This window comes from Danio rerio, chromosome 18 (assembly GCF_049306965.1).
Source record: "Danio rerio strain Tuebingen ecotype United States chromosome 18, GRCz12tu, whole genome shotgun sequence".
NCBI classification, from domain to species: Eukaryota; Metazoa; Chordata; class Actinopteri; order Cypriniformes; family Danionidae; genus Danio; species Danio rerio.
In genome coordinates, this window is record NC_133193.1 from 24,306,690 (window position 1) to 24,328,236 (window position 21,547).

The 21,547-nt window shown below is 39.4% G+C and overlaps 2 protein-coding genes across 4 annotated transcripts in view; one reads left to right on the forward strand and one right to left on the reverse strand.

Moving 5' to 3' along the window:
- The window catches only part of gnao1a (guanine nucleotide binding protein (G protein), alpha activating activity polypeptide O, a), a 183,354-nt gene that overhangs the window by 121,304 nt on the left and 40,503 nt on the right, over positions 1-21,547 (forward strand). For all 3 annotated transcript variants that reach the window (XR_012393627.1, NM_200787.2, XM_005159069.6), the window contains exon 4: positions 7,200-7,360. Coding sequence is in view for 2 of the 3 variants with exons in the window: in NM_200787.2 (NP_957081.1) it covers positions 7,200-7,360 (161 nt within the window). In the remaining variant the exon portion in view is untranslated. The remainder of the gene's footprint in view (positions 1-7,199; positions 7,361-21,547) is intronic.
- Positions 14,910-19,734, reverse strand: LOC141378828 (uncharacterized). Its single transcript, XM_073930328.1, has 2 exons — positions 19,558-19,734; positions 14,910-19,381 (listed from the first exon to the last, which is right to left on the reverse strand). Exon 2 carries the CDS (start codon positions 19,316-19,318, stop codon positions 15,122-15,124), a length of 4,197 nt encoding a protein of 1,398 aa, XP_073786429.1. The 5' UTR covers positions 19,319-19,381; positions 19,558-19,734; the 3' UTR covers positions 14,910-15,121.

Sequence of the window (21,547 nt, forward strand, 5' to 3'; positions counted from 1 at the left end):
CGACATTGACAATTCTTTGACTATTCATAGACTTTTTGTACATTAAGGGTGCACTCACACTATGCCATACGAACCGTGCCCAGGTGCGTTTCCTGGTTGGTTTTGACAAGTGTGAGTGCTTCGAATGAGGCCCAGGCGCTTGGAAGAGGTGTGCCAGCGTACGGTTCGGTTGGGCTTTGTTGCGGTACGCTTGTAGTGTGAGTGCAATTTGTGCCTGAGCCTGAAACTGAAGATGCTCACCTCACTTTTAAGGGACTGTTTCATATGGATTTAATAATTATTCTAACTATTCAAGGAACGTGAACTGGCATAGTTTATTGAAGATGCAAACCCTCCGCTGCACACATAATACCTGCAGCATGATGACTTTATGAACATTTATGAGCGTCAAAAGTTGTGGATCTTTGGCATGGTTCAAGGCAACCATGCTTAGTAAAAGTACGCCCTAACTCTGTGTCATTTGTTAACATCAGTTAATTTAACTGACGTTAATGTACAATGTACTACAAAAGCATTGTATTAAGCTTAGGTGAGGTTAATGTCTTAGATAATGCCTAATAACACATAAAAATCAGATTGTATTTGTTTAAGTTAAAAAGTAATAAATTTGTATTAGTTGTATTATTTGTAAAGTTGTATTATTTATTATTTTTAAAATATTACTATAATATATCTATATAGTATATAACAATAAACTAAATAATATGGCTATTCTTACTGATTATACAGTAATGCATTGACTGACACTTACTAAAAAGACTGTATTGTAAAGTAAGCCATTGTACTTTATCCTTCTTTTGCAATTTCAATTGTCTAAAACATTTATTTCAGTGAAAATGTATGTACAATAAAACAATGCAATTTGTTATTATACCTATTAAAGTATTGTTTTTGCAGATAAAATCATGATAATACTGTATTTTGTAATGAAAGTTTCAACATTTAATCCTAATAAGATAATCTGATACCAGCAGAAAATTCGTAAGATAATGTGTCACTGCAAACAGTAACAGTTAATGCCAAATCTCAATTCAGATCAGCAAAGTAATTATGAATGTTCAATACTGTAACTGCACCAAAGATGTAAAACTCAAAATTTGATAATGAATTATGTTCCATTATAATCACTACGTATTTAAAAAAGAGCCACATTTATTCTATACATTATTTCTGTCATTGAGGCATATTTGTTGGAATTGTCATTTGGACACATTTAGTCACACATCTAAGGTTGAAGAGAAGCATGAATGTCAAATAAATGTCCAATATAAAAACACTTTCTGAATATTTCCAAATGCCATGTCATTAGTTTTATCCCAAAAACGTTCACCATCTGCATAACTCATAAACGCACATTATTATGCATATTAAAGTCTGGTATTGAAGAAATAAGGCTGAACATCCTTGTTGACAGCTATTGATTCTTCAGTTTTGTTGATCCCTAACAACCCAAAGCATAAACATTAAAGGCTCCACCCACTTCTGAAAGGGGGGCAGCTCATTTGCATTTAATGTGCGAAGAAACATATGTGGTAACTTCAATGACATTTATTTAAAATATTATTATTCTTATGTCCTAAAAGTTTAAAGGTCTTTTAATAACCCCTAGTCCTACTGCGTTTTTTTTAACCTATGAATATTTCAATGAGTGCAGTTTAAAAGTACAAAAAAAAAAAAAACACTGAAACTGTTCTGCAGAAACGTAGTAGACACATATTGGGGAAACATTGTATTACATGCTGTCAAAATAGCCATCAAATGACCCCTTTATATCAAAACAAAAATGCAGAGCAAAAGTGCTCCCATTGCAAACCTTCAAGATAGAGGCATTTGTCACTATAAAGGCTCAAAGAGCCTCTGGACGCCAGTTTGATGTCCCATAATTCCCCCCGGAAGGGGTAATGTTAAGGTAATCCTCTGCTTCATGTTGTGCTGTGAAGCTCAAACTGTCACAACATTATCTCTACTGTATGTATTATTAGACTACACATAACCAATAACTCTGCATTCTTTTCCACTAAGATTATCATCACATCTTTAATTTACTGTAAACAAAAACAAATAAGTATCTATTATGATTGAAAACAGTTAGCTAGAGAGAGAGTGTGTGAATGTGTGTGTGCTGTAAGGACTCCAGAAGCTTCAGTCATGCTGAGTTCAGAGGACTTGCTCTCAAAGGTCACACTCAACAGGGGAGAAGGAAAGGGAGGCTCCCTCAGCCAATCATACGGCCTCCTGCTGATGATGCGGCCCCCGCTGCATTACCATAGAGATGGCAGCAATATCTGTCCCTATTGACAAGTCATACGGAAGACGCATCTATTTTTCTCAGTCAAGATTAATATGTCTGCACCTTCACAGCAGAAAAACTGCAATAAACAGCATTTGCAGTAAGCATGGATTAAGGCTAGACACTGAAGGCAAAAGCATGTTCATTTTGAGATTTTGGCTTTTGAAAAAGTGCTTTTCAGCTCGATGTATTGAAAACACTTTCTGCTATCATCGCACTCTATTAGTTTGTGTTTGCTTGAAATTTACAGTACATATTTTTAATGGCCTTTTGCTAAAATGTTTTTTTCATCAGCCCTGAGCCATGAATCTTTTCAAAATCCTAACGCATGGGGTTTTCAATGTCCATATTAAAAGGTCCAAATCTGAATTTGAAGGTCAAAGGTCCAAAACAATTGATATTACATAACTTTTTTTAATAAACATCCATAACATGCAGCACAAGTCAACACTGTTTATTTTTCTTTAAATAAAAATTAAATACAATAAATTAAACCACTACTAAAACTGCATTTTTGTACAAAAGACAACAAAAGTTAGGCCAATAGTATCTGAATGCAGCCATGATGGTGCAAGCTGAGATTCCATATCTCAGAGATGCAACGTCAGACACAATGCCCTTAATGGAGCTAGAGTTAGGTGTGTGCATTAAAAAGCACTGCATGAAGCTCGGATTGCAACTGCACTAAAAAAAGGTGAAAAATATAAAGAAATATACCTTCAGGTGTTGTAGTTTTGTCATCCTTATACTGTATCTGTATTTTGTGGATACTGCTGTTTAAAATGTCTGTGTTTCGTTTCACATTTCCACTCTATACAACTCCAGTTGTCTCATTACAAATCAAGCAGAATGGCTTTGTGCTGGCTTGTGGCTCAATAAATAAGAATAATAAAAAAAAATGAATACTTATCTGTCCATTTAACTTTGAACTGTCAATTCTCTTCATCAAGTTCTCTTTTCCATGAAAATGACATTTTCATCTATTCAAATTATCGCTCTGCTGCACGTTCTAGCTGCTCAATCACGTGAAGCCTCGTATGATCACTGGATGTCATGACAACAAAGTCACGCAGAAAAACTTTTTGCCTTTGATTTTATTTTGGCCCGTACTCTTTCTTTTAAAAAAAAAATAAATAAATAAAAAATGCAAACAACAGTTGATTTACAAGGTTTATGCATTTATCAATGAAGGAAGTCTTCAATTTCAATCCTTTATAGTCCAGATTGAATACCCGGCCAGATTGAGTCCGGACTATGAGAAGCCCTATCCTAATGTATTAAAAAAGATCGATTTTATACGTCACTTCCTCCAGTGTTGAAATTTTTGTGCTAGAAATGCATTCAAAAGAATGAATATTTAATAAAACAATACTTTATGTTGCATATTCAAATGTATCATTTTAGAAGACTCCTAATACAAAAGACTCTCCGCAGTTCTTAATGTAATCAATCAACTAAAGAAGTAGGGTAATATTTATTGGTTAATTTTTCAATGTTAATATTAATTAATTAATTGCCTTAATTAGCAACATCCATGCTTTTCAATTCCCATGCACCCACATCTCACTGTTGTAATGTGTGAACGCTTTACTCTTTCTCACAGCTGATAATGGATAGGGTGCAGGACCAGCCTTCTTGAACTGACCCCCATCTTCTCTTCCACTCTCTATTTAACATGGCTCTTTTCTTTTCACTCCACTCATCCAGTCCATTTCTCACGCTCTCCTCTTTTGGCTTGTGTCGTTGCGGAACCACGGTCCCTTCGAGTAGTAGGCGCAATTGTGATGTCTATAAAAGAAACTAAACGCTCCTTTGAGAAGTCGGTATTGCTGTCAGGCTTTTTAAATGCATTCGGAAAAGGGAGTGATGTCACAAGTGTGCAGGACGGAGGAAGTAAGCAAGGGAAAAATGATTGAGAAATAAGAAGGATGTTTTTATGTGTTGATAATTGTACAGTATGTAGTAGTTAAATATGTACTGTATATACAGCTCTGGAAAAATGTAAAATAAATGTTTCAATATTTTGTTCTATAAATATAATTACAAATATTAAATTAAATGTCCTTTAGAGGCATTTCTTATTTAAAATGACAATTGGTCAGAATTATAAATGTTTTCAAATGAAAAATAGTGGCTCATTATAACTTATGATCCATTGAAAACTGAAATAAAGAGATCACTTATAGTACATGCGCTCAGATTTTTTATAGCTTAAATATAGTATATTTTAAAAACCGTCAGCATCATTAAACATTTGCTTTGTTTTGTTCATTAGGTTTATAATCTAAAAGCACAACATTATCTAGTCTTGGGTCTTCTGAAAGTAGGAAGTGCGATAACATCAATTCATTAGAGCTAAGCATCTCACAACAATTAAAATCAAAGGCACTGGAGTGTGTACTTAAATGGATCCTCTTTCAAATGGAACAAATGTATATAAATGAGGAACAGCACGTTCAGTAATTATTATAATACAGTACATGTATGTCTCTTTCGGTTGATAAAATTAGAAGAGTGGCTGACTCTGTTATCTCTTTCCTTCCGTTTGACTCTCTCATTCTGCCCTTGCACAAGTTCGTATAACCCAAAGTTGTTATGCAAAGATAACAGACCAAAGAGGGTTGTTGTTGTTGTTTTTTTAGAGTTATTATTTTGAGCAAGAGCCAGCTCGTGGAGTGAGGGCTTTATAAAATATTTAATACCAGCAATAAAAGTTTTCTTAACAGCACAAACAATGCACACTTGAATCTATAGACGTCTATATGACCTCAGAGGTATATATTAGTGTATTATTTTTATCTACGTTTTTGCTTTAAGCATGTTTTAAATATTACCCGCCAATTCATATGGACACCAGTATGTTCTCTGAAAGCTGTCATTAACTTTGTTTCTGATTAAATTCATTGGAAGTAATGAAAATAGGCACAAATGAGTCATTTGTTGACACAGTAAAGCCACAGTCACATTGACAGTGCTGAAATTGCTGCAGGTCACGAGTCTCAGTGCTGTTGTTTGCTAGTAGGCATTACCACTATCGCATCACTGCTTATTTGCATAAAGGGGGACTCACAACATCTTCAGTTGCTGTTTCTCATTTCTTGGGATTTTTTAAACATCAATTTGTTTATTAGATGAAAAAAAAAAAAAAAATTGTCATTGTGAGCAACCCTAAGCTTTTTACTACTGTTCTCTGAGTTCTAGATTTGTAAATATGGCCACTTTAACTGTCAATCATATAGTTTTGAAACACTTTTGTATTCATATTTGTAGTTTTAATCAAATCATTGACTGTGTGATTTGTTATGAAGGTTATTAGCCATTAGAGTGCACGAGTTTTAGGGCTGCGCAATATATCAACATCCCAATTTGCAATTGTCAGATCACAGGATATGCAATGTCGAGTCAGGATTATAGTTGTCTCCACATGTGATTTGTGGAGTCATTGCACAGTTTAACCATGACATCATTTATAGTTTGCACGAGTTTATATTTTGCATGTTTTTAAGGCCTATTACTGTGTAAGCCTTTTGTGCGAGTTTCATTTCCGGAATAAGAAATGATAAAGCTTGTAGTCTCAGCAAATTTTACGTTTTTTTATTTCATTTTTCAATTTCTGTACCCGAATACTAGTCCCTGGAGAACCATAAAGCACCGTTTATTTAATTTGTATGCTTGCTCTTGTATTTATTTATGCTTGAATTGTTATATTTTACGCAGCTCCACTCCCCTGAAAACATCCCAATCAATCTAAAATGATGAATTATTTTCAAAAGGGTTTAGGTCAGTCAGTGGTTTGCTAAGTGATTTGTACAACAAGCTCCATCTTTCTTGGACATATACACTACCTGACAAAAGTCTTGTCGTCAATACCATTTGTAAGAGCAATACATATTAACTTGACTTGTAGTTAATCATTTGGAAAAGTGGCAGAAAGTGGCAGAAATCACTCAAGTTTGGTAAAATCATGGTTTGGGGTTACATTCAGTATGGGGCGAGCGAGAGATCTGCAGAGTTGATGCAAGATCAACAACATGACATTTGTGCCGCATACATTAGCCTCCATCAAAGTTCCTGAAAGCTAAGAAGGTAAAGGTGCCCCTGGATTGGCCAGCCCAGTCACCAGACATGAACATGATTGAGCATGTCTGGGGTAAGATGGAGGAGGCATTGAAGATAAGTGCAATGAATCTTGATGAACTCTGGAAGTCCTGCAAGAACATTTTCTTTGCCATTCCAGATGACTTTATTAATAGGTTATTTGAGTCATGGAGAGATGTATGGATTCAGTTGTCCAAGCTCATGGGAGTCATACACAATATTAATTCTTTTTCCACTGCACCATGACTTTATATTGTACACTGTTGATTATTTTAAGGCACAATACTTTTTTTTAAGCAAAGAAGGTCTTTCTGTCCTAATTAAATAATTAAGAAAAATCAAGGCATGATCAAATTTTATTTTGATAAAATAAGCGTAATCTTGAGGCCTTTGCCTTTTATATTAGCCACTTCTGATACCAACCAAACAACTAGAATTCAAGGTATTATTTGTGTATCCTAAAACTTTGTTTAGGCGTATAGGCATAAGTAATATCTTTGAAATTCGAAAAAATTGAAGACTGCCCTTTAGTGGATTTTTTTATCCGAAATGTACCAGGAGCAATGTATTTCCCTGAAATGTTGGCTGAGGCATGTATTTTCAAAGAGCCTGAACTGTTTTCAAATATCATGCTGCTCTAATGAGCTTCCAGCTGAAATATTAGACCTTCATGAACATATTATTATTTGTGACAGAATATTTCTAATATCAAATTGCTTTTTAAGACGCATAGCATGTAATTCTGCATTAAAGATTCTGTGTTCAGAAGTCTAGAACTAATGGACAATCCCTGCGTGTTTTCTTTCAACAGGCGGATGCTAAGATGGTGTGTGATGTTGTGAGCCGTATGGAGGACACTGAGCCCTATTCTCCAGAGCTGCTGTCTGCCATGATTCGCCTGTGGTCTGACTCGGGCATCCAGGAGTGCTTCAGCCGTGCCCGCGAGTACCAGCTCAATGACTCCGCCCAATAGTAAGTACAACCCTCTTCTGGGAAAAATCATTAGTGTGTTTATGCTTCATTAAGAGCATTCTGCCTGAATGTGCCCCTTCTATTATATTTATTACACAATTGACTAGTCCAGTTCATTTTCGAGGCATATATTTGATGAACTATGAAGTGAATGTGGCCACATTAGGTAGCGTCTACACTATAATATGCGTAATCTTTATTTCTATTGCTTGTTTAAACGGGTTGCTTTTAGAGTATTACATGAGCTCAGCAAAATGTCACTCTGAAGTGAGTGAACAGATGCAATTATAGTATGCGCTGATGAAAGGTCTTGAGTTTGTGTGCGCTATATGTGTGTAATAACATGGAAAGAGTTTAGTCAGCATTATGTGCCTGATGTTGTGGTTTACTGTAATGGTTTTGAAGGCCTGTCCTTGTGGAAATTGGAGTTTAGATGATGACAAATTGCTTGCTTACAGATGTGAGGGACTTGATGTTTAGACTGGCAAAAGATAAGTGTGAAAGATTTTCTTTATTATTTGCATATAAACATTCCAAAGTTAAAACATTTTTTTTAAGATAACAACTGAACTATGGTTGACCGGCATTCACTTTTATACAGGCTTTTAAAATTTGACCTCATTCAGTTGTAGTTTGTTCAGTGACCTTGTGAATGTTTTAATAGGTCAGATTCATCTTGAAACACTTTTTTCAATGTAGATGCTGTGAATGTATGGTACAAAAAAAAAAAAGGCACACATGCCTTTTTTATTCATAACCTGCATTTTTTTCCAAGGCCTATTTAGTCATCTCAAACAATTTTTAAATTAATTTTGTCTGAAACAATTTCTTCTCAAATGTATTTTTATATTAAAGTTTGTTTATTTAACTACTTTATTAATGCTACAGTTTATGTTTTTATGTTTTTAGTACTACAGTACATACTTTGGAATAGATCCACTAGCTGCACAGTGCAAAGAAAAGACTATTGCACATCTATGTTTATGCCTCTTAGCTTAAATGTGTGTTTGTTTATACATTGATTACAAATGTATTGTCTATAGTTTTCATCACCCACGGCGCCTTCACATTGAACCGTCAGACAGAGGAAATGAATTAAAATAATATAGGCTAGAATTAAACTAATATAGCCCACTTTGCAGCTTTCTTTTAAATTATAGTAGGCCTCTATAAACATAGCCTAAATAGACAGACTGTTTTGATGAGGTGTTTTTTTATACTTCTGATTTATTTTAATATATCTAATTTTGATTAAAGAGCCCATATTATACATGAAATAGGGTCATATCTTGGTTGTAAGCGTCTCCAACAACAGTCTAATATGCTTGCAAGGTCAAAAAACACTTTCATGGTCTTATAATCTGCATTTATTTTTACCTAATTATCCCAGTGACTCCTGTATGAATCGTCCAGTTATTCATTTGTTCCCAAACCCCTCCTTAGCGCGAAGCTAATCTGCGCTGATAGGACCGATGACAGCCTGTTGCGATTGGTCGACTGCCTTCAGTCAGAGAGTGAAATGCCCAGCAGCTAATCAGCAATATAAAAGTAATCACTGTTCATACACGCTCGATAGTGTAGGCGTGGATTTTAGCTGGGTCAATGTAAATACAGTCGATGGACTTGAAAATTCAGACGACTAACTATTTTATTGAGCAAAAACTGTCGAGGAGATCTCATAGCTTGTCTCACTCTGCTCTTTTCACAGACACTAACACACACACAAAAACACACACACACCTCCGGGCGACAACGCGCGCACACACACACACAAACATACACACATACCTCCGGACGACAGCGCACGCACGCACACACTAGTCTCGTCCACGGAGCTCCGTAAACACAGCAGCACGCGTCGCGTTTTTAACGTGACTTTGCACGCGATAAGAGAATATAGCCAGTTAACCAGATACAGTACATGCGGTTACAAGTAACAAATCACAACTAAATACATTTGCAAGCTAGAGTAAACGAGGCAACAACTTTAATCGCACGTACTTACGCTTGAGAAATGGAGGAAGAAACCCATCCTGACGTCCATCAGTAAGTTACTCTTTACTGATCCTTCCTTTAACAAACGCAGATGAAGTATTCTTTGTAGCATGTAGTTTGCAGAAGTTTCCAGTAGTTTCCAACTGCTTGGTTATAATGCTGAGGTTTCATCTTTGGGTAGAGACTCGATAATATCTATCTGCAGTGTGACTTCAATCAACCGGCATGTTTGTGTGCGTGTGTTTTTGGGTGTGTGTATGTGTCTGGGTTTCTGCGTCAGAGGGCGGGGCCTCAGGTTTGAAATCTCCCGGGTTTGCGCGTGCACGTGAATAACTTGGTTTCGTTCGTACATCATGACGAAACACCTAATGAATCGGTATCAAGGCGACTCGTTTGAAGCACTATGAGTCGACTCTTTTATAGATGAATCAACCGTCTTAAACACTGTACTATTACAGATTTAAGCCTTAGCTGGATACTTCACTTCACTTAGAGCTGTGTTACACACTACATGGAGGGGAATTTTCAAAAACCCATAATATGGGGTCTTTAATTAGCTATAACCTTTGACTGTTTTTTCATTTTTTATGCTGTTATGCGCACATTATATTTCACACATATATGCAAGGTGACTGAAATTGAAATGAAAACACAAAAGATATTGAGCCATTAATAGTTTAAGAAGTCGTGTGTGTGTGTGTGTGTGTGTGTGTGTGTGTGTGTGTGTGTGTGTGTGTGTAAATATAACATTGGCGTTTTGAATACTGAACTGAAACTAAATTATTAACAATAAACTTTTTTTAACAAACAAAAATTTTTTAGTATAATTTTAGTAATGTGCTTGAGGTTGGTCAATTTATTTCTATGCTTTTGAGGAAGTAGCATTCAACTTAAGACCATTTCTCCATGTTTTGCTGGTAATGTCTTTAAATAAATAATTATTTAGGCCTATTTAATTATTCATTTATTATTTATGTTCAATAATTAAGACATAAAATGAGATAATAAAATATAATCATCAATGAAAATGTAAATAAAAACTGTAAACGAAAACGTAAATGAAAAAGCTTATTTATTGACTGTCTTAGTCCTATCAATTAAAACGAACAAACAATATACATCTCTATACTTTTAGGCTAAAACACTGCTTAATTAATTCATTTATTTACTTATTTATTTAAGCCTACTTATTTGTATGCGTGTGTGTACTTTCATTTTAGTTGTATTTTATTTCTTTATTTTTACTTTCTAAAATGAATCCTCATTTATTTCATAAAGCTTAACAAGATTAATGAATAAGGAAGGATTATAATGCTTTGTTTCATTATTTCATCTTCATTTACAAGTAACAGGGTATTTACAGCTATGATTTATTTCTGTTTGTTCGTATCCTGTGCCTTTGTGCCCCTTTGTGGCATAGTTGCAAACTGTGGTTATACCTAAAATCATGTACTTACTCCGTTAGTGCGGTGGCAGTAATGCTTCTTTTAAAGTGTCACCCACTCTACATAGCAAGCTGGACAGGTACAACTTGTCTAAATCATTCTTTTAAATCATTGTAAAAATGTAAAGACAGGAGTTCAAGAGAGATTCAAAATCATTTCCTTTGCACTGCTAATCCACTCCGGCAGTGCAGTCTGCCTTCCACATACCATTAAGCTGAAGGCTTGTCATATCTCTTCCCTGAGGGGTCCAGTGATCTGCTAAATATATCAGGGGACACTTCGGAACGTTTTCAATTGAGGTCTTTTTTTCGATTTAGATACTTTAACAGGATTTGTTTGGATCTATAACCTATTCACACTTGTCACTTCATGCATTTGTACTGATCAGATCAGCTTTCTAGTATGTTAAAAATGATCCATTTGCTGTACATTTGGGAGCTATCAGAGTAGTGGTGTCAGAGTAGAATTGAATGGTTGTTGGTATCAATTTCAGTGTAATAGCAAAAAAATATTATAGCTATTTATTTTAACTGGTGTTTTTTGAAACTATTTGAAAGATCTATTTTAAGATTGGTTTTCATCTAATCTAAGCAGATGAAGACAATGCAAGACAAACAGATGAATGAAGGGATTAAATACATGCCCTATTGAAAAATAAAACAAGACACTGGTGAACACAACCAGTTAACCACTCAGTTGTAGAAACAAACTAACAGAAAAAAAGGGAAGGGGAGCTAAGCACGAGATGGAAACACTGCATAATAGCGCAGAAACAGAACATAATCATTGTAGTCTGTTGCTGTAGTTCATTGTTTCAGTTCTGCATTTTAATATAGTTGCTGCTCTCGAAAGAATGCACTTTTTAACAGCATGAAAAATAAAACTTGTATCTGAAATATTAATGGGGTTTATAAAGAAAGTAAGCCATGTTATAAAAAGATAAACAAAGCAAGTGAAGAGCAATCCCTATTAAACAATAGCCCTTTTCACAACTCAGTAATGGTAAATTACCATCAAAATTGCCTAAACAACTTCTCTGGTAAACACACAAATGAGCTGTTTGCAGAAGCAAATGAATTATTTTTTCTTTTTTAACTGGTAAGGGACCAAAAGACTGACTAACTCTTGGAAACTACATAGCGCATGCTTACGACTTAAAACAATTAAATGCAATGGCATATAAACTGACAGAGCTTTATGATTGACTCAAACCAGCACATTTTATATTTATATGTTCTATTGTCTCACCCAGAACAAACAAGTCCTTCTGACTAATTTAAACACCTCTAATTGGCCACTGTTTCATATTCTAAGAAGAGGTTTTGGAGCCAAAAAAAGAACTAAACAAACAGTGATGCCATTGAAGGGTTTGTTTTTATTCCTCAAAAAACATTTATGTCCTTTATAGAAATCTTTCTTTTTCGTGAAGAACTTAGTATTATGTTAATGTTAATGTTAATGTAATGTTAATATTATGAAGAACTTTTTAAAGATAAAAAAAAAACTTTTGTTTAATGATTTTTAGTTTTTAAGGGTGTATGCATGTCATTAGGCAGGAGGCATGATTTGCAAAAAACAAAAAAACAAGCACTTGGCCATACAACCAATAGATAAATGTAACAAACTGAAGTTTTTAGGTAACAGATGTTAAAAAACCTTAAATAAAAAAAATAAAAAAAAAAAAAATATATATATATATATATATATATATATATATATATATATATATATATATATATATATATATATATATATATATATAATAAAATAAACCAACAAACCAAAACCAAAAACTCTATAACTTGCACTGTAAAAATGCTAGGTTCCACAAAATAGATTTGTGTTGGGACATGGTGGAATTTAGTTAGCTTATTTGTTTTTACAAATTTAACTGGATTAAACATAAAATATTTAAGTTGTCCCAAAAAAAACCTCAGTAATTGTGTTGTTTCAGCTCATTTTAAATACGTAGTTTGAACAAACAGCAAACATAATTGATTGAGTGTAGAGCACTTGTAAACAAATAGTCAAAAGAAAAAAAAATTACAAAGAAAAAGAAACAAACAAATACATAGGACACATGCATAAAACAAATAAACTTTTTATCCTTTAAATAAGAAAAATTACATTCATGTGTGACCTCTGTTCTCACATATACATTGGTCTAAATTCAACTTTTTCTATTATTTCTGTCTTTCCACCTTTATCCATGTTAATTTGATTCATCATTCATTGATTCATTTTCTTGTCGGCTTAGTCCCTTTATTATACCGGGGTCGCCACAGCGGAATAAACCGTTAACTTATCCAGCACACTTTTACGCAGCGGTTGCCCTTCCAGCCACAACCCATCTCTGGGAAACATTCACAAACTCATTTATACACACACTTATACACTACGGACAATCTAGCCTACCCAATTCACCTGTACCGCATGTCTTTGGACTGTGGGGGAAACCGGAGCACCCGGAGGAAACCCACGCATTCACAGGGAGAACATGCAAACTCCACACAGAAACGCTAACTGAGCCTGAGCCGAGCCGAGGTTCTAACCAGCGACCAAGCGACCTTCTTGCTGTGGGGCGACAGCACTACCTACTGCGCCACTGCGTCACCCTGTTAATTTGATATCATCCAACTTATGATCCTACAGATGAGGCTTTCCACTCTTGTTCATTCTAACTTTATTTCTGAATTGGAAGTTTTTCTTCTTTCAGACTGCAATCATCACAACCCCATGGCTGCCTTCCTTTTGGTTTTGTTTCTGATTAGTTTTCTTTTTCTTTTTGACTTCTTCTTTTCAGTTGTTGCTTTGCTAATTTCATTTCCTTAGTCTTTTTTTGTTGTTGTTGTAATTTTGTCAAGGAGAATCATGTTGCACTTCTGGTTCTAAGAAGCGTGTCTGAAATCTAATAAATTCTGAGAGTAAGTCATAATTGCCTGGGAAAGTTCTGGCCTGAAGGGAAACTTGCAATGTAGTTTTTATGTTTATGTTTTGTTTTGTTTTGCTTTTCAGTTCAACACAGTTTGCACCTTGAGAAAAGAGAAAATATTAAAAAAACAATCAATTGTGGTTATACTGTAGGCATCTTCAGATGAATCTTCAATGGCTTGGCCTTAAGAAGAAGATGTAACTGTGATATTGTGAATTCATTAAATTACTATCACAATTAAAAAAAAGACTTTTATCCTGGGAAGTAGGGTGAATTCAGGTCAATTGGTACACTTTTTGCCCAATTGACCTGAATTTACCCCTATAGGTTTTCTTATACCTCATTTAAGGACATCTATGAATACAAAAACATGCACATACTGTATTTGTAGCTACAGTAGTTGGCTTTAACTGGGTGCACATATTTCTACCATAATCTCTTATTCATAAGAAATTGTAGATGGTATTTTAATAGGGTATATTCACACAAACTTTTAATTTTAGATAGCCAGCCTCATCGCTTCCGGCGAACTGTCTTTCTATTATAAAAAAAAGCCACGTTTATGGTCTGATTTCTTTAAAAATCAGCGATCTTCACAGGCTGATAGATATGCGATACAACGTGGGTCTAAGCCCTTAAAGAAAGCGCTGCATTCAATTTCATTACCCCCCGCCATGTCTTTAAAATATGACCATTTATTGTACCCAAGTATTTTTAATGGAGTTTCTGTGCTCGCCCACTGATCCTGATGGTGCTAGTGGTTAAACTATCTTTCATCTCATTTTATGCTTCGACAACTAGATAAATGCTTAAGTCTATTTAACTGAATGTATTGTAATTGCATTACAACATCGTTGCTATAAAAGGAACCTTACAAAACTGAATAAAGTCACACATTAAGCTTTCAATGGATGTTCATGTAGCCCATTTTATAATAAACTACAGTATATTTAAAAGATTATACAAATATACAGTCTATTTAACTATACATATTTTGAATATTTTTTTGTCATTGTTTATTAATTCATTATACAGAAACATACTTTAAAAAAGTTCAAAATGTTGAACTTGACAGAAGTTTATGCAGGTTTGCAATAAATCGACTGATTTATTGATTTATTTATTTTTACATTATTAGTATTGTAGCGAGGCAGAGGGAAAACACAAACACCGTAGATAATGTTACAAACAATGCCCCGGAGGGTGCCTTTATTTACAAGTGATATTGGGGTGAATGAGTGCTCTTCTTAAAGGTGCGTGCTCAAGTGCTCCGGGGAGATGGTGAAGGCTGGTGAGAAGTAGAGTGTTGGATCGGTCACGAGCTGGACTCGGCTGTGGGAGAGACAGAGAGAGACAAGCGTTAGCGCAGGGAGTCATGTCAAATGAAGCTCACTTCCGTCTGTGTGGGGCTGGCTTATATCTCTCCCTGGCTGATGAGGTCCAGCTGTGAGCGATCCGAGGTTGATGAGAGATCCAGCTGGTGTGGATTTGTGCCCAGGGCGACGTGGTATTACATGGCTCGCTACATTCCCCCCCCCTTAGCGTCGTCCTGGTCCTGGGTGTCCTGCGAAGGAAGAGCAGTGTATTGAGAGGGGGGGTAGAATGTTTCGACAGACCTGCCCATCCTGACCAGAGCCGTGAGAGTCCGTCTGCGTTTCCGTGGGAGGCCCCGGCTCGATGTTGTACGTCGAAGTTGAAATCCTGGAGCGACAGGAACCACCTGGTGACCCGAGCGTTGTTGTTCTTCGCTGTCGCCATCCATTGTAGCGGGGCGTGGTCGGTCACCAGAGTGAATTTCCTGCCAAGGAGATAGTACCTTAGCTCCAGGATTGCCCACTTGATCGCCAGGGCCTCCTTCTCCACCGTTGCGTAGCGGGTCTCTGCGGGGGTCAGCTTCCGACTCACGTACATTATGGGATGTTCTTCATCGCCGTGGACCTGGGAGAGGACCGCGCCCAGGCCCGAGTCGGAAGCATCCGTCTGTAGAATGAAGGGGCAGCCGAAGTCAGGTGCGTGCAGTACCGGTGAGGACGTGAGGGACTTCTTTAGGGCTCGGAACGCATCGTCGGCTTCCTTGGTCCATCTTATCCTCTCCGGCTGCCCCTTTCTGGTCAGGTCTGTCAAAGGGCTGGCTATGGATGAGAAGTTAGGTATGAAACATCTATAGTAGCCCGCTAACCCCAGAAATGCACGTACCTGGGTCTTTGTGGTGGGTTGTGGAGTTTCCTGTAGTGCCTTGACCTTGTTTTGCTGTGGCTGTATGAGACCTCGTCCAATGTGGAACCCGAGGTATCTGGCTTCGGCTAGACCCAGGTGGCATTTCTTGGGATTAGCTGTGAGCCCAGCCCGTCGAAGATCTAAGAGCACCCTCCGTAACCGGGATAGGTGTTCTTCCCATGACTCTGAGTGGACGATGAGGTCGTCCAGGTAGGCTGCTGCATATGGCTGGTGGGGCCTCAGCAGGATGTCCATCATTCTTTGGAATGTGGCTGGGGCCCCGTGGAGCCCGAAGGGAAGAACCCGGTATTGCCAGTGCCCACCGGGTGTGGAGAAGGCGGTTTTCTCCTTGGCGTCTTCACTGAGTGGTAACTGCCAGTAGCCTTTGGTGAGGTCGATGGTGGAGATAAATCGGGCTCCACCCAGCCTATCCAGCAGCTCGTCCACCCGAGGCATGGGGTATCCGTCGAACTTGGAGATCTCGTTGAGTTTCCTGAAGTCGTTGCAGAAACGGAGGGTGCCATCGGGTTTGGGGACCATCACTATTGGGCTGGACCACGGGCTACGGGATGGTTCGATGATGCCTAACCTTCTCATCTTCTGGATCTCCTCGTCGATAGCCAGCCTGCGAGCCTCTGGAACTCGATAAGGCCTTTGCCGGACGATGGTGCCAGGAGGAGTGATAATGTTGTGTTGGATGATGGAGGTTCGGCCCGGTTTCTCCGAGAACACATCCTTGAACTGACCAACCAAGGCTTGCAGCTCCGCCTTCTGGTTTGGTGAGAGTTGCTCACCAATGTGGACAACGGGAAGAGTTTCTTCAGCGAAGGCAACGAGATGACCTGGAGCTGCAACCCACTTCTTCATGAGATTAACGTGGTAAAGTTGTTCTTCCCGTCTTCGTCCCGGCTGACGGACTCGATAATTTACCGGCCCTACCCTTTCTACCACGGTGTATGGTCCCTTCCAGGATGCGAGGAACTTCGACGTTGTGGTAGGTATGAGTATCATCACCTTGTCCCCTGGGTGGAACTCTCTGGGTTGGGCGGGCCGGTTATACAATCTCTGCTGGGCGCGCTGGGCTTCGGTCAGGTGTTGCTTGACGATGGGCATGATTTTGTCGATGCGTTCTCTCATGTCCCGTACGTGTTCAATCACCGACCGCTGGGGGGCTGGCTCCTGCTCCCAGGCTTGACGAGCCACATCCAATAGGCCCCTGGGTTGGCGGCCAAACAGCAGTTCGAAGGGGGTAAATCCTGTGGAGGCCTGGGGGACTTCCCTGATACCGAATAACACGTACGGGATCATGAGGTCCCAGTCGCGCCCGTCCTCTGCCACCACCCGTCGGAGCATCTGCTTCAGAGTCTTGTTAAAGCGCTCGACAAGGCCGTCCGTCTGTGGATGATATACAGAGGTTTTTAGCTGTTTTACCTTGAGTAGGTGACAGAGGTCTGCCATCAACCGGGACATGAAGGGGGTGCCCTGGTCGGTCAGTATCTCCGTTGGGATTCCCACTCGACTGCATAGCAGAAACAGCTCCTTCGCGATGGCCGATGACGTGGCTTTCCTCAGGGGAATCGCTTCAGGGTATCTGGTGGCATAATCGAGGATAACAAGGATGTGCTCATGTCCCCGGGCCGACTTCGGCAAAGGCCCTACCAAGTCCATACCAATTCGGGTGAAGGGCACATCGATGATGGGTAGCGGTATTAGAGGGCTGGGGGGTGGTCGTTGGGGAGACGTTCTCTGGCAGATGTCACATGCCTGGCAATACCTCTTTACTTCCCCGTCTAGCCCCGGCCAATGGAAACGGTCGCGGATCCTTTTCACCGTGTTGGCCGCTCCCAGATGTCCCGCCATCGGGTGGGTATGTGCCAGTTCTAAGACCGTCTCCCTCTTGGTCCTCGGAACGACCAGTAGTGTCTTCTTTTCCCCCCGCCTCTCTGCGACACAGTACAGCAGACCATTTTCCACAATGAAATGTGGGAGGGGGTGAGGGCTGGGAAGTCGCTCATTTCCGTCGATGATCCGTACTTGTGGCCAACAGTGTTTGAGCGTTTCATCTTCCCTCTGTGCTCTGCCAAAGTCACCTCCTGCGGTTATCTGTTGAAACAGATCAAAGTATAGATTAGCAGATATAGATGACTCACCCCCTCTGTCGCTCTCGGTGGTCATCAGCGCTGGTTTGCGGTCCCGATGAGCCCGTGGCTTGTTCTTCTTCTTTGAACGAGCCGATGGAGCGTGGTGGTGAGTTAGGAGTTCGTCGAACCCCGGCCAGTCTCTGCCCAGTAAGAGGGACACAGGAAGATCTGGAACAACCCCGACTTCGATTCGCCAGCTACCTGGTTTCGCCGCGATGGTTACTCTTCGGGCGGGTACGTGGCGGGTATCACCATGCACACACGTGATCGGAATTCGCCCTTTGCTTTCATGATGGTATTTTAAAGTTTTCGGGTGAACCAGAGTGATGGCGCTTCCTGTGTCTAAGGTGGCCGTTTGTGTTTTTCCCTCTAGCTGGACTTTATGGGTGGGAGCTTCGGGAGGGATATTGCGGTGAACCGCGCACCCTGCTGTCCAGGCCGGGGTCGAGTGCGTCGTCGGCTCGGTGGGCATCGGCTCGTCCATCGGGCTGGGGACCGCTGGTCTGCCGCCTGGTCGCGCTGTGCCCTCCACCGGTCGCCAAGGTGCACTTACCCTCCGGGGTGGCAGAGCCGCTCTCTCCCCATTATCTCGGGCGATGTGAGCTTCAGCCAGCTCGATCGCCTCCACCAGGGTGGCCAGTGACTCAGGATTTCGCATGCTGGTGAGTGTTCGCAAACGTCGGGGTAACGCACGCATCATCTTCTCGATGATCACCTTCTCAGCGACCTGGACCGCCGAGGGATCTCCTCCCAATAACCATAGCCTTCCCAGGCGAGAAAGTTGAGCTGCTTGGGTTCTCACTGGTTGTTTCTCGTCGTAAGACCACTGGGAAAACTGTTGGGCTGCGCTGATTGTGGATAGCCCCATTCTGGCTAATATTTCCTTTTTTAACGCTTTGTAATCTTCATTTTTAGGTGTCTCTAGTGAAAAATATGCTCGTTGCGCTTCTCCTGTGAGAAACGGAGCCAACATTCTCGCCCAGTTTTCTTTTAGCCAGCCTTCTCTCTCGGCAATAACCTCAAAGGTATGTAAATAAGCGTCAATATCATCCAGGTCGCTGAGTTTAGTGAGATGATGATGCGCACTCACTTCGGGAGTCGGATGGTGTCTGGCCGCCTGGCGGAGCTGCTGTTCCAGTCGATCCTGTCTGGCTGTAAGCTGCTCAGAGATGGAATTCTGTTTCCTGGAGATCTCCACTAGGTGGAGCAGTACCTCTTCCACCGACATGGCGACGGGATGTTGACAGCCGAGTAAGAGGAAGCGTGGGAGAGAGAGAGAGCGGATGCCTGTCTGTAACAAACACAGAGAAAAATTCAGCGGTTATTTTCTACTTAATGGTGAGTGTTTCTTCTGAATTTTTCCCTCTGCAATGCCCGCATTCTCCACCAGTTGTAGCGAGGCAGAGGGAAAACACAAACACCGTAGATAATGTTACAAACAATGCCCCGGAGGGTGCCTTTATTTACAAGTGATATTGGGGTGAATGAGTGCTCTTCTTAAAGGTGCGTGCTCAAGTGCTCCGGGGAGATGGTGAAGGCTGGTGAGAAGTAGAGTGTTGGATCGGTCACGAGCTGGACTCGGCTGTGGGAGAGACAGAGAGAGACAAGCGTTAGCGCAGGGAGTCATGTCAAATGAAGCTCACTTCCGTCTGTGTGGGGCTGGCTTATATCTCTCCCTGGCTGATGAGGTCCAGCTGTGAGCGATCCGAGGTTGATGAGAGATCCAGCTGGTGTGGATTTGTGCCCAGGGCGACGTGGTATTACATGGCTCGCTACAGTATAAATAGTGGAATAGCACAGTAACTTTACTCAGAACATAATGGAAGATTTTTGAAAATAGCCCAATCATGACATAATTGTTTTATTTTTCTTGATTGATTGGTTTATGGATTGATTTATTGATTGCATGATGGAGTTTATTAGATAAATAAATGGAGTAATTCACCAAAAACATTCTTCATTTGAAAAAAAAAGGTTTGAACTGAAGGAAGGATCATTCAGTCAAAATTCTCATTTTCAGATCAACCAAGGCATGGGATGATAACCGTTTTCAAGGTATACTGCTGTTTGGAAAAGTCAAAGTATTAAAATGACCATGATTTTCTGCTATACCGCTATGGTATATGTACGATTTTTTATTTTTATTAAATTTTTTAGTACAACAGAATCAAAAAAGATATCCAAAGGTGCTGTTTTAAATATTAAATGAATATGTATTTTTGAAACTAATGAAGACAGAAGTCAGTGATTTTTTTTCAAATTATTTAGCCTGACATGTTAACTGCTCCAAAATATTTTAAATGTTTCTCAAAATAAAATATATTGTGTTTCAAGGGGAAAAAAGTTTTTGTTTTTTACCCAGACATTTAAATATAATATATTTTAGAGCAGTAATCACAATACCGTGAAACCGTGATAATTTTGTCCAAGGTTATCATACCGTCACAATCTTATACCGGCCTATGTCTAGATGAACTATCCCTTTAACCAACACAAACACTATTTCCTCTCCCATATCACTACAGTATAGCCAAATTCTACAATTATCTTTAAAAATTATCTCATTTTCTTAACTGTTCTTGCACTACCCACAATTCCCAGATCCTTTTTTTAAAAAATCACTTCAATACAAGCAGTAACACTGTGTCCAGTGTCCTGCAGCTCTTCTCCAGTCTCTGTGTGTCAATGGTGGCGAGCAGCAGACAGCAGGCGGACCACGAGAGGTGTTGCCAGGCAGAGCACTCGAACAGCAGTCGCAAACACACAGAAAGATGGAGAATCAGAGAGAGAACAGGGGGAAGGGCAGAGCTGCCAACAAGCCTGAGTGCTGGAGAGAGATACGAGTCCCCCATACTAAAAGAAGAGAAAGGGAGAGAGAAGTGAAGTGAAGAAAGCCTAAAGCACAACCCCACCCGCATGTCCATTAGGCCTAAACCGACAGAGTAAAGTCCACAGCGAGTGTCGTCATGTTATAAAAGATTTACAATAGTACATACAGCTCCTCCACAGAACGGCATCTGGGCACTGAGTGCACTGGAGATAAAAACATTAGCGCTGCTACGAACGTATTAAAACGCGCCTGCGCACATGTGAATAGAGACATGAAAGCACACAGTTACTGCTTACTGTGGTAATTGTCTGCACTCACAGCACAGGATCAGGAATATTGTATGTAATAAATTAGGGTAAAATTAGGGATGCAATGTATTGGCTGATATTGGATTAATTTAAAGCTGTCAGCGATAATATGAAATAGTTGATTACATATTGTGATTTACATATTGTTACAAAATATCTATATATAAAATGTTACAAGTTGTAATTTTTAACATTTTAACTTACATCTTAATGTTAGACATTCATTCATTAATTCATTTCTGGCCACAGCGGAATGTACTGTCAATTATTCAGGCAAATATTTTTCGCAGTGGATGCCCTTCTGGCTGCAACTGTACTG

Coding starts and splice junctions, on each gene's coding strand:
- LOC141378828 (XM_073930328.1), bottom strand. CDS start 19,318: ATGTCGGTGGAAGAGGTACTGCTCCACCTAGTGGAGATCTCCAGGAAA.